This window comes from Pararge aegeria, chromosome 26 (assembly GCF_905163445.1).
Source record: "Pararge aegeria chromosome 26, ilParAegt1.1, whole genome shotgun sequence".
Classification (NCBI taxonomy): domain Eukaryota; kingdom Metazoa; phylum Arthropoda; class Insecta; order Lepidoptera; family Nymphalidae; genus Pararge; species Pararge aegeria.
Window position 1 is genome coordinate 5,175,271 of NC_053205.1, and position 14,186 is coordinate 5,189,456.

Here is a 14,186-nt window from a genome sequence, read left to right on the forward strand (position 1 = left end):
ACAACACATCGAACACACCGATTCGCCATCAAAATTGATTATTGCCTTGGAATCTTTGGGAAATAATTATTGACAATTATTGACGTTTTATTAGCCAGAAGATAATCAAAATTTAAAATGTATGCACCTCAATACATTTACAGTCGGCACTTGGTACAACAGATTATTGCACTTGGTACAACAGATTAATGCACGAGGTGACGCTGACAACTGACAACTGACAAGCCACAGCTTGACAGTTAAGAGTGACATTTTATTTTTCTTTAGGCTTTAACCTTTTATTTATTTATTCTTTCCCTCAGGGGAAAGGCAAAGGTATATCACAGCCATGCATTCAGTGTTTATTATTTATATTTAGCCGTAGACAATGATGTCCGTTTTCACTAGACCGTATGCCTAATGATGTCTAAACAAAAAAAATCACCAACTCTTAGGTGATGACTAACGCTATCTAACTACTACACCACTGATCGCTATAATACTATAGTACGCTAGACAGGCTTTACCATATAAAAAAACAACAAAAAATTGGGACCATATGTAGCGCTGATGAGAGTTTTACGATAGGGTTGTGCTGAGTATTTTATCGATAGTACTGATCGACACTATTTCTGTTAAGATTTATCAAATTACTCGTTTTCATCTCAATTTGCAATAAAAATTATTATGGCTGCGAAATAAGAATGTCGTATATTGGGGTTCTAAGTTGAATCTAAATTGAAAAACTTATACCTATACGTATGTTCCAAAAATTTTACAAATATTTTACTTTTTGAAACGCTATACGTACGTACGTACCACTTTAAGGAAGTACAGGAATAAGATATTGGACCTTTGATCCTTATATTCGTGTTTAATTTTTATTACTTATTTCAAGAACATAAATTTTTTATTAAATATACGTTATACGATGTAGGTTTACGTTTAATGACTGCTCAAACTGAGTTGCAAATAAATCAATTCGACCAAAAAATGCTGATAAGTAGGTCTATTCGATCTATTCGAAATCCCTAACTAAAAAGGGTTGTATGTTTTTTGTCTGTGGTGATTGGTGTTCAGATTATGGAGGGTAGAGGTAAGGAGAGTCATCTGTGTATATGAAAAAGTGTCGTCAAAATGTATTAAATTAGGATGGCGCCACATTTGCATCAGGGTAACTCTTAAAAGAAGCGCCAAATATAAATATTGTTAGAGTAGGCTTGAAAAATAAACAAGGAAGTATGGAGATACAAGGAAGTAAGGTTATATTTACCACAATATTTTGTACAACGTAAGTTGTTGAAATTCTCAATAATTAACTACTTTAGTCGATAATGACATTAAATTTTTTAACTCGGCATACTTCAATTCATCTACGATTGCTACATTCATACCATACCCTGTGCATCCACCAGCGCCATTGGGGAGGATTTTTGAACTGTTATTCAGCGCAACAACTGGACACTTTTTCAACTTTTCTCCCATATAAGATGACTCTCCTTACCTCTACCCTCCATAGTTCAGATGAACACAGAACAACAGATGTATTTTATTGGTGGTTTAGTAATATATGTTTTGTCTGTCTGTTTGTTTGAGGTCTCATAGCTTACCTATTCATTTATATATTTATTTATTTATTAGCTTTTCAAGGGTAACAAACAGTACTATTACACATAAAAGTAATGCCGTATTTTTGTATCACATAAACCAATGAAGTTTCCACAACTTAGTTATACATATAATACGATAACATTAACCACAATTGCTTAGGAATAAGTACCTAGCAAGCAATTATTATACAAAAATGTATTAAATTATTTTACAAATTTATTTCAATTGTATGATAAAATACATTTTTTTATTTTTAGTACTGGACTAAAATCTAAGATGCTAGACTAACCTGTTATCAGTTTTTACGCGGTGTTTTACCACAACGTGAAATTACTTGGAGCTTTGTTGGTAGTTTGGTAACTAGTCAAGACCGAAACCTCCCACCAGACAAAATTAATGATGCAACTTCAACCTTGTTACCGATCTTCAAGATCACTTTATAGAAACTTCGTCCTTAATTAAAAGACTAATAGCACATTTACCGTTAAAAAGCAATTCGCTACCATAAATAAGCATAAGTCTTAGATCGTTATCGATTTTTAAAACTGTAGCATCACCAGCGCTAGTTTCAAGCACCTCTAACATTGCTATCAGCGCCAATCAAACAATTTGCTGAACTACAGCAGTACAAATAGATCATACTTTGTACTATTCGTTATAAAAACATTTAAATATCCCTAGTTTGTATCAACCTAAACACTTTCGAAAGCCTCTTCAGACGAAGCTAGCTACTGACTCGGATTTGGTTAGGTTATTTAAAAAAATCTAAAATGAATTTGTATGCATAGAATGCTGGTAAGATGAAACGGTTCTGAAATTCGTTCACTCGTAGCTTTATTACTATAGCTTTATTTACAAACAGATGACGTGATGCGGTTTGTCGTAACCGTTTACGCGGCATTTTTAAAAATATATGTTTAAACCTCTTGAGTAAATTCATAGCTGTGAGCGTAATTATTAAAAGCGCTATTATTAAAAACACTAACTGAAAGGTAATCTGATCTTTATAAAGATTAAAGTATAAAATACCAGTTAATAATTCGATCGCAAGGAAAATTGTTGTGACGTTGTCCAAGAAGAATTCATAGCCATTTCAAAATTTTGTTTAATGTTTGTCACTTTTGCCAAAAAAAAAATATTTTGACATTTTATTGAGATTTTGATTTTATAACAGTGCCTAAAGCATATAGGTAACTATATTGATTAGAAACCAAAATATTCATAACAGTCCTATTATGGCATTTGCACCTGAACTGAGAACTCACGCTCAAAAAGTATGCACTCTTTACAAAAAAGCGATGAGACTTATCGAGAGTTACTACGGAGCGAGGTATTTTTTTTTCTTTGTCCGAATTTTTCTTACAGTTTTTTTACAAATCCCGTGTAAAAGAGTGCACATGGGTTATCATCGTATAAGCATTTACATTTACTATGACGGCCGATTGGCGCAGTTTGCAGCGACCCTGCTTTCTGTGTCCAAGGCCGTGGGTTCGATTCCCACAACAGGAAAATGTTTGTGTGATGAGCATGAATGTTTTTCAGTGTCTTGGTGTTTATATGTATATTATTAATAAAAAATATTCATCAGTCATCTTAGTACCCATAACACAAGCTACGCTTACTTTGGGGCTAGATGGCGATGTGTGTATTATCGTAGTATATTTATTTATTTATCACCTTACATTAGAACAATACCTTTACATTATTTTGAAAATATATCTCATTACCCTAGCTTGGCCAATAATTCTGCTCCGTCACTCTTTTTCGCCTGACAAGCATATTTCTTGCCTGCCAGACGTCCATTCCGCAAAAAGTATTTAACCTCACGACCCTCAGATCTCAAATCCTTGTTTTGCATGATGGCGCTTCGGTGGCATTCGTAAAACTTCGCTATAGTTGTCACGTGGCGCCACCGTTTCCGTTCGGAGCAGCGGCAACCAGAAGTGCGACAACACGTGGGAATCGTTTGTTTTCCTTTGAATAAAAAGTAGCCTACTCTCCGTACTTTCAACTCACTCTGCCAACAATAAAGTCAATTGGACAGAATGCGGAATAGTTTGTTTTGTATTATTAGGTTGATTTGTTGATAAGTCAGGTCGTGACGGAAGGACAAACACACAATTTCGCATTAATAATATGTATTATTAAGTTCAACTTTTTCATGTTAAGTTGATAAATTTTCAAAGTAATTTGATAAATTTTAACTACAAATGTTTAAACTTGTTGCTATTAGAAAAATATGAACGTAAACTACTTAAAACATCCGAAACTTTCATATAAACTTTCATCCCCTATTTGATGCCTTTGGAGTTTTTAGAATTTTTAAAATAAGTGAATCACGTATTTCTTTATTTTTAATCGAAAACCTAAAATCAAAGTTTCATGGAATAACCTTGAAAAATAAATTGATAAATGAAGGATTTTATACAAAACTTCCATCCCCCATTTAACCCTCTTATGGTTGGAATTTTCAAAAATCCTTTCTCAGCGCATTGTAATCACTATCTGTGTGCAAATTTTTAGCCTGTTCCGTCAAGTGGTCAGATATGGAGGGTAGAGGTAAGGAGGATCATCTGTATATATGAAAAAGTGTCGTCAAAATGTATTAAATTAGGATGGCGCCACATTTGCATCAAGGTAACTCTTAAAAGAAGCGCCAAATATAAATATTGTTAGAGTAGGCTTGAAAAATAAACAAGGAAGTAAGGTTATATTTACCACAATATTTTGTACAACGTAAGTTGTTGAAATTCTCAATAATTAACTACTTTAGTCGATAATGACATTAAATTTTTTAACTCGGCATACTTCAAATCATCTACGATTGCTACATTCATACCATACCCTGTGCATCCACCAGCGCCATTGTGGAGGATTTTTGAACTGTTATTTAGCGCATACAACTGGACACTTTTTCAACTTTTCTCCCATATAAGATGACTCTCCTTACCTCTACCCTCCATATGGTCAGAGCTGGGCGTTGATAGATCAGTCAGTCAGTCAGACACCTTTACCTGATATATATATATAGATTAGGTAGCAATTTTAAATATCGCTAAAAGAGGGCACTTTGGTGATCATCATATAAGTAGTATATTATCACCAAAGTATGTAAGGATGTAACTTACATACTTCGGTGATAATAAATGTAAATACTGTAGACCGATACCTACCTTTGCATTCTTTGGGAAATCTCTCCCATATAACTCGATTCGCCAATAAATATCCTCCGTCACTCTTTTTGGCCTGACAAGCATATTTATTGCCAGAGTCCGTTCCGCAAAAAGTATTTAACCTAACGACCCTCCGATCTCAAGCTCGACCCTGCTTTCTGAGTCAAGGCTGTGGGCTCGATTCCCACAACTGGAAAATGTTTGTGTGATGAACATTAATGATTTTCAGTGTTTGGGTGTTTATTTGTATATTATAAGTATATACGGACATTATTCATAGAAATATTCATCAGTTATCTTAGTACCAGTAACACAAGCTAAGCTAACTTTGGGCCTAGATGGCGATGTGTGTATTGTCGTAGTATATTTACTTATTTATTACTAGCTGTTGCCCGCGACTTCGTCTGCGTTTGATTTTGTTTTTTGATGTGGCATTAAATTTAGTTCTAAAAAATTTAAAGTATTCAGTATCGCTAAGCCTTAAATGAGGGGTTTGCTGCTGTCTGCTGAGGATTTCTGTCCTCTATCTCCAACCAGAGTTTGGGCAAAATTAAACACATATTATAACCTCTGTAGTACAAAAATAATTATTTAAATCGGTTATAATTTGTCAGAGTTATGGTGTAAAATCGTCAAACACTCGGGCATGAGCCCTCTCCCTCTCCCAAAGGAACCGAGCTTAATGTCGGGATAAAAAGTATCCTTTAATACTTCTAACACTTCATGAGGATCAGTTAAGTAGTTTTTGCGTAAAAGCGTAACAAACAAACTAACATTGGCTTTTATAATTACAATATTATAATATAGTATAGTATAGTAGAGATTATTTATATTCGGGAAAATCAATGGAGGTCTGATCCCGAAGACTTTAAAATTCTAAATTTAGTGTGGCTTAGCAGCCAAACAGATCTGGACAAAAATTTTAAATACCCAAGATAGACATCAGAAAGCTGTTTGTAGCTCGGGTTAAAAACGTTATATCCATACTTAATATTATAAATGTGAACGTGTTATTTTGCAAGCAACTAATCTACTTGATTTTTGGCATAGAAGTATTTGAAAGGACGAAGAGTAGCATCCGCCACTTCTTATCCCCGAAAAATAACGATTAATAGATAGAATAGATTAGAACGGGATCGACAGCTAGTTTAGAAATAGTCGCTGGCAGCAGTTACTGTTATTTATTTCTATGATTTCTATAGATTCGTCGTGAGATATCATCAGGTCCTGCTAAGGGCTCGCTTCGATAAACACAAGTGCGAAAAGGACCCCAAAGAGCAACGCCGTCTTTACTGGGTCGGGGAGAACGAGCTGTTTGAAAAAACTCATCCGATACCCATTGCCAAATGTAATAAATTTTCTTTCAACTCATATCGTGTGATAACTTGTATACAACGTGTAAACAAAAACCGAAATAATAATTCAAAGAGTTTAGAGGTATATTATTTTCTGTCTCCATGACTTATATGTGAAACCGAAACGCTAATAGTTTTTGCGTAAACCATTGCCATATTTATTAATGAAAGTATTTATTAATGAAAGATACAGCAACATAATGCATAAGTTTGAAGAATATTTTATAAGAAGAATAACATTCCGGGGATCGAACCCGGGACATCCTTAAATTCACAGAGCTCACCGTTGCTCCAGGGTGGTCGTCAAACCTTGATTTTAATTTTGGTAAATCATCATTTTGGAAATTATTTTATTTTATATCTAGCTGACCCGCGAAACTTCGTCTGCATCAAATCGTTTACGTAGGCGATGACGTTTTCGTTTTTATTTTCGATGACGTTTTCGTTTACGATAACGTTTTCATTTTCATTTTCGTTAACGTATACGATGACGTTTTGGTTTTTATTTTCGCATACGATGACGTTTTCGTTTTGTTTCTCGTATTCGATGAAGTTTTCGTATACGATAACGTTTTCATTTTCGTTTTCGTTTACGTAGACGATGACGTTTTCGTTTTGGTTCTCGTATTCGATGACGTTTTCGTATACGATAACGTTTTCATTTTCGTTTTCGTTTAACTAGACGATGACGTTTTCGTTTTGGTTTTCGTATTCGATGACGTTTTCGTATACGATAACGTTTTCATTTTCGTTTTCGTTTACGTAGACGATGACGTTTTCGTTTTGTTTCTCGTATTTGATGACGTTTTCGTATACGATAACGTTTTCATTTTCGTTTTCGTTTACGAAGACGATGACGTTTTCGTTTTTATTTACGCATACGAGCACGTTTCCGTTTTGGTTTTCATATTCGATGACGTTTTCGTTTACGATGACGTTTTCGTTTTTATTTACGCATACGAGCACGTTTTCGTTTTGGTTTTCGTATTCGATGACGTTTTCGTTTACGATTACGTTTTCATTTTCGTTTTGTTTCTCGTATTCGATGACGTTTTCGTATACGATAACGTTTTCATATTCGTTTTCGTTTACGTAGACGATAACGTTTTCGTTTTGTAACTCGTATTCGATGACGTTTTCGTATACGATAACGTTTTCATTTTCGTTTTCGTTTAACTAGACGATGACGTTTTCGTTTTGGTTTTCGTATTCGATGACGTTTTCGTATACGATAACGTTTTCATTTTCGTTTTCGTTTACGTATACGATGACGTTTTCGTTTTGTTTCTCGTATTCGATGACGTTTTCGTAAACGATAACGATTTCATTTTCGTTTTCGTTTACGTAGACGATGACGTTTTCGTTTTGTTTCTCGTATTCGATGACGTTTTCGTATACAATAACGTTTTCATTTTCGTTTTCGTTTACGTAGACGATGACGTTTACGTTTTGGTTTTCGTATTCGATAACGTTTTCGTAAACGATAACGTTTTCATTTGCGTTTTCGTTTACGTAGACGATGACGTTTTCGTTTTTATTTACGCATACGAGCACGTTTTCGTTTTGGTTTTCATATTCGATGACGTTTTCGTATACGATAACGTTTTCATTTTCGTTTTCGTTTACGTATACGATGACGTTTTCGTTTTGTTTCTCGTATTCGATGACGTTTTCGTAAACGATAACGATTTCATTTTCGTTTTCGTTTACGTAGACGATGACGTTTTCGTTTTGTTTCTCGTATTCGATGACGTTTTCGTATACAATAACGTTTTCATTTTCGTTTTCGTTTACGTAGACGATGACGTTTACGTTTTGGTTTTCGTATTCGATGACGTTTTCGTAAACGATAACGTTTTCATTTTCGTTTTCGTTTACGTAGACGATGACGTTTTCGTTTTTATTTACGCATACGAGCACGTTTTCGTTTTGGTTTTCATATTCGATGACGTTTTCGTTTACGATAACGTTTTCATTTTCAATTTCGTTCACGTATACGATAACATTTTCATTTTCGTTTTCGTTTACGTAGACGATGACGTTTACGTTTTGTTTCTCGTATTCGATGACGTTTTCGTATACGATAACGTTTTCATTTTCGTTTTCGTTAATCTAGACGATGACGTTTTCGTTTTGGTTTGCATATTCGATGACGTTTTCGTTTTGTTTCTCGTATTCGTTGTCGTTTTCGTTTTGTTTCTCGTATTCGATGACGTTTTCGTATACGATAACGTTTTCGTTTTTATTTACGCATACGAGCACGTTTTCGTTTTGGTTTTCATATTCGATGACGTTTTCGTTTACGATTACGTTTTCATTTTCGTTTTGTTTCTCGTATTCGATGACGTTTTCGTATACGATAACGTTTTCATATTCGTTTTCGTTTACGTAGACGATAACGTTTTCGTTTTGTAACTCGTATTCGATGACGTTTTCGTATACGATAACGTTTTCATTTTCGTTTTCGTTTAACTAGACGATGACGTTTTCGTTTTGGTTTTCGTATTCGATGACGTTTTCGTTGACGTAAACGATGACGTTTTCGTTTTGGTTTTCGTACTCGATGACGTTTTCGTAAACGATAACGTTTTCATTTTCTCTTTCGTTTACGAAGACGATGACGTTTTCGTTTTTATTTACGCATACGAGCACGTTTTCGTTTTGGTTTTCATATTCGATGACATATTCGTTTCCGATAACGTTTTCATTTTCGTTTTCGTTTACGTATACGATGACGTTTTCGTTTTTATTTTCGCATACGATGAAGTTTTCGTTTTGTTTCTCGTATTCGATGACGTTTTTGTATACGATAACGTTTTCATATTCGTTTTCGTTTACGTAGACGATGACGTTTTCGTTTTGTTACTCCTATTCGATGACGTTTTCGTATACGATAACGTTTTCGTAAACGATAACGTTTTACTTTTCGTTTTCGTTTACGTAGACGATGACGTTTTCGTTTTTATTTACGCATACGAGCACGTTTTCGTTTTGGTTTTCATATTCGATGACGTTTTCGTGTACGATAACGTTTTCATTTTCATTTTCGTTCACGTTTACGATGAAGTTTTGGTTTTTATTTTCGCATACGATGACGTTTTCGTTTTGTTTCTCGTATTCGATGACGTTTTCGTATACGATAACGTTTTCATTTTCGTTTTCGTTTACGTAGACGATGACGTTTTCGTTTTGTTTCTCGTATTCGATGACGTTTTCGTATACGATAACGTTTTCATTTTCGTTTTCGTTAAACTAGACGATGACGTTTTCGTTTTGGTTTTCGTATGCGATGACGTTTTCGTTTTGGTTTTCGTATTCGATGACGTTTTCGTTTTGGTTTGCATATTCGATGACGTTTTCGTTTTGTTTCTCGTATTCGTTGTCGTTTTCGTTTTGTTTCTCGTATTCGATGACGTTTTCGTATACGATAACGTTTTCGTTTTTATTTACGCATACGAGCACGTTTTCGTTTTGGTTTTCATATTCGATGACGTTTTCGTTTACGATAACGTTTTCATTTCCGTTTTCGTTTACGTAGACGATGACGTTTTCGTTTTTATTTACGCATACGAGCACGTTTTCGTTTTGGTTACTCGTATTCGATGACGTTTTCGTAAACGATAACGTTTTTATTTTCGTTTTCGTTTACGTATACGGTAACGTATTCGTTTTTATTTACGCATACGATGACGTTTTCGTTTTAGTTTTCATTTTCGATGACGTTTTTTTTTTGTTTCTCGTATTCGATGACGTTTTCGTATACAATAACGTTTTCATTTTCGTTTTCGGTTACGTAGACGATGACGTTTTCGTTTTTATTTTCGCATACGAGGACGTTTTCGTTTTGTTTCTCGTATTCAACGTTTTCGTTTTGTTTTTTGATGACGTTTTCGTTTTTATATTCGGATACGATGACGTTTTCGTTTTGGTTTTCGTACTCGATGACGTTTTCGTATACGATAACGTTTTCATATTCGTTTTCGTTTACGTAGACGATGACGTTTTCGTTTTGTTACTCGTATTCGATGACGTTTTCGTATACGATAACGTTTTCATTTTCGTTTTCGTTTAACTAGACGATGCAGTTTTCGTTTTGGTTTTCGTATTCGATGACGTTTTCGTATACGATAACGTTCTCATTTTCGTTTTCGTTTACGTAGACGATGACGTTTTCATTTTGTTTCTCGTATTCGATGACGTTTTCGTATATGATAACGTTTTCATTTTCGTTTTCGTTTACGTAGACGATGACGTTTTCGTTTTGGTTTTCGTATTTGATGACGTTTTCGTAAACGATAACGTTTTTATTTTCCCTTTTCGTTTACGTAGCCGATCACGTTTTCGTTTTTATTTACGCAAACGAGCACGTTTTCGTTTTGGTTTTCATATTCGATGACGTTTTCGTTTTCGATAACGTTTTCATTTTCGTTTTCGTTTACGTATACGATGACGTTTTCGTTTTTATTTTCGCATACGATGACGTTTTCGTTTTGGTTTTCGTATTCGATGACGTTTTCGTTTTGTTTCTCGTAGTCGATGACGTTTTCGTTTTGGTTTTCATATTCGATGATCTTTTCGTTTACGATAACGTTTTCATTTTGGTTTACGTATACGAGGACGTATTCGTTTTTATTTTCGTTTTCGTTTACGTATACGATAACGTATTCGTTTTTATTTTCGTATTCGGTGACGTTTTCGTATACGATAACATTTTATTTTCGTTTTCGGTTACGTAGACGATGACGTTTTCGTTTTTATTTGCGCATACGATGACGATTTTGTTTTGGTTTTTATATTCGATGACGTTTTCGTTTTGTTTCTCGTATTCGATGACGTTTTCGTTTTGGTTTTCATATTCGATGACGTTTTCGTATACGATAACGTTTTCGTTTTCGTATTCGATAACGTTTTCATTTCGTTTTCGTTTACGTATACAATGACGTTTACGTTTTTATTTTCGCATACGATGATGTTTTCGTTTTGTTTCTCGTATTCGATGACGATTTCGTTTTCGTATTCGATGACGTTTTCGTTTTGGTTTTCATATTCGATGACGTTTTCGTTTTGTTTCTCGTATTCAATGACGTTTTCGTATACGATAACGTTTTCATTTTCGTTTTCGGTTACGTAGACGATGACGTTTTCGCTTTGGTTTTCGCATGTGATGACGTTTTCGTTTTGTTTCTCGTATTCGATGACGTTTTCGTTTACGATTACGTTTTCATTTTGGTTTACGTATACGATGACGAATTCGTTTTTATTTTCGTTTTCGTTTACGTATGCGGTAACGTATTCGTTTTTATTTACGCATACGATGACGTTTTCATTTTCGTTTTCGTTTACGTAGACAATGAAGTTTTCGTTTTGTTTGTCGTATTCGATGACGTTTTCGTATATGATAACGTTTTCATTTTCGTTTTCGTTTACGTAGACGATGACGTTTTCGTTTTGGTTTTCGTATTTGATGACGTTTTCGTAAACGATAACGTTTTTATTTTCCTTTTCGTTTACGTAGACGATGACTTTTTCGTTTTTATTCACGCATACGAGCACGTTTTCGTTTTGGTTTTCATATTCGATGACGTTTTCGTTTTCGATAACGTTTTCATTTTCGTTTTCGTTTACGTATACGATGACGTTTTCGTTTTTATTTTCGCATACGATGACGTTTTCGTTTTGGTTTTCGTATTCGATGACGTTTTCGTAAACCATAACGTTTTCATTTTCGTTTTACTAGACGATGACGTTTTCGTTTTGTTTCTCGTAGTCGATGACGTTTTCGTTTTGGTTTTCATATTCGATGATCTTTTCGTTTACGATAACGTTTTCATTTTGTTTTACGTATACGATGACGTATTCGTTTTTATTTTCGTATTCGGTGACGTTTTCGTATACGATAACGTTTTCATTTTCGTTTTTGTTTACGTAGACGATGACGTTTTCGTTTTTATTTACGCATACGATGACGTTTTCGTTTTTGTTTTCATATTCAATGACGTTTTCGTTTACGATGACGTTTTCGTTTTTATTTTCGCATACGATGAAGTTTTCGTTTTGTTTCTCGTATTCGATGACGTTTTCGTATACGATAACGTTTTCATTTTCGTTTCCGTTTACGTAGACGATGACGTTTTCGCTTTGGTTTTCGCATGTGATGACGTTTTCGTTTTGTTTCTCGTATTCGATGACGTTTTCGTTTACGATAACGTTTCATTTTAGTTTACGTATACGATGACGAATTCGTTTTTATTTTCGTTTTCGTTTACGTATGCGGTAACGTATTCGTTTTTATTTACGCATACGATGACGTTTTCATTTTCGTTTTCGTTTACGTAGACAATGAAGTTTTCGTTTAGTTTGTCGTATTCGATGACGTTTTCGTATATGATAACGTTTTCTTTTTCTTTTTCGTTTACGTAGACGATGACGTTTTCGTTTTGGTTTTCGTATTTGATGACGTTTTCGTAAACGATAACGTTTTTATTTTCCTTTTCGTTTACGTAGACGATGACGTTTTCGTTTTTATTTACGCATACGAGCACGTTTTCGTTTTGGTTTTCATATTCGATGACGTTTTCGTTTTCGATAACGTTTTCATTTTCGTTTTAGTTTACGTATACGATGACGTTTTGGTTTTAATTTTCGCATACGATGACGTTTTCGTTTTGGTTTTCGTATTCGATGACGTTTTCGTAAACCATAACGTTTTCATTTTCGTTTTACTAGACGATGACGTTTTCGTTTTGTTACTCGTATTCGATGACGTTTTCGTATACGATAACGTTTTCATTTTCGTTTTACTAGACGATGACGTTTTCGTTTTGTTACTCGTATTCGATGACGTTTTCGTATACGATAACGTTTTCATTTTCGTTTTTGTTTACGTAGACGATGACGTTTTCGTTTTTATTTACGCATACGATGACGTTTTCGTTTTGGTTTTCATATTCAATGACGTTTTCGTTTACGATGACGTTTTCGTTTTTATTTTCGCATACGATGAAGTTTTCGTTTTGTTTCTCGTATTCGATGACGTTTTCGTATAAGATAACGTTTTCATTTTCGTTTCCGTTTACGTAGACGATGACGTTTTCGTTTTGTTTCTCGTATTCGATGACGTTTTCGTTTACGATTACGTTTTCATTTTCGTTTTCGTTTACGTATACGATGACGTTTTCGTTTTTATTTTCGCATACGATGACGTTTTCGTTTTGGTTTTCGTATTCGATGACGTTTTCGTAAACCATAACGTTCTCATTTTCGTTTTACTAGACGATGACGTTTTCGTTTTGTTACTCGTATTCGATGACGTTTTCGTATACGATAACGTTTTCATTTTCGTTTTACTAGACGATGACGTTTTCGTTTTGTTACTCGTATTCGATGACGTTTTCGTATACGATAACGTTTTCATTTTCGATTTCGTTTACGTAGACGATTACGTTTTCGTTTTTATTTACGCATACGAGCACGTTTTCGTTTTGGTTTTCATATTCGATGACGTTTTCGTTTTCGATAACGTATTCATTTTCGTTTTCGTTTACGTATACGATGACGTTTTCGTTTTTATTTTCGCATTCGATGACGTTTTCGTTTTGTTTCTCGTATTCGATGACGTTTTCGTATACGATAACGTTTTCATTTTCGTTTTCGTTTACGTAGACGATGACGTTTTCGTATACGATAACGTTTTCATTTTCGTTTTCGTTTAACTAGACGATGATGTTTTAGTTTTGGTTTTCGTATTCGATGACGTTTTCGTATACGATAACGTTTTCATTTTCGTTTTCGTTTACGTAGACGATGACGTTTTCGTATACGATAACGTTTTCATATTCGTTTTCGTTTACGTAGACGATGACGTTTTCGTTTTGGTTTTCGTATTTGATGACGTTTTCGTATACGATAACGTTTTCATTTTCGTTTTCGTTTACGTAGACGATGAAGTTTTCGTTTTGTTTCTCGTATTTGATGACGTTTTCGTATACGATAACGTTTTCATTTTCGTTTTCGTTTACGTAGTCAATGAAGTTTTCGTTTTGTTTGTCGTATTCGATGACGTTTTCGT

At 34.4% G+C, this 14,186-nt stretch overlaps 1 protein-coding gene across 1 annotated transcript in view; it reads left to right on the forward strand.

Annotated features, from left to right (window-relative positions):
* The first annotated feature begins 2,768 nt into the window (after window positions 1-2,768).
* LOC120635410 (NADH dehydrogenase [ubiquinone] 1 beta subcomplex subunit 9-like) overlaps window positions 2,769-14,186 on the forward strand; it is a 29,233-nt gene continuing 17,815 nt past the window's right edge. The window contains exons 1-2 of the mRNA XM_039906426.1: window positions 2,769-2,920; window positions 5,966-6,111. Coding sequence (XP_039762360.1) covers window positions 2,826-2,920; window positions 5,966-6,111 — 241 coding nt within the window. The 5' untranslated portion in view covers window positions 2,769-2,825. The remainder of the gene's footprint in view (window positions 2,921-5,965; window positions 6,112-14,186) is intronic.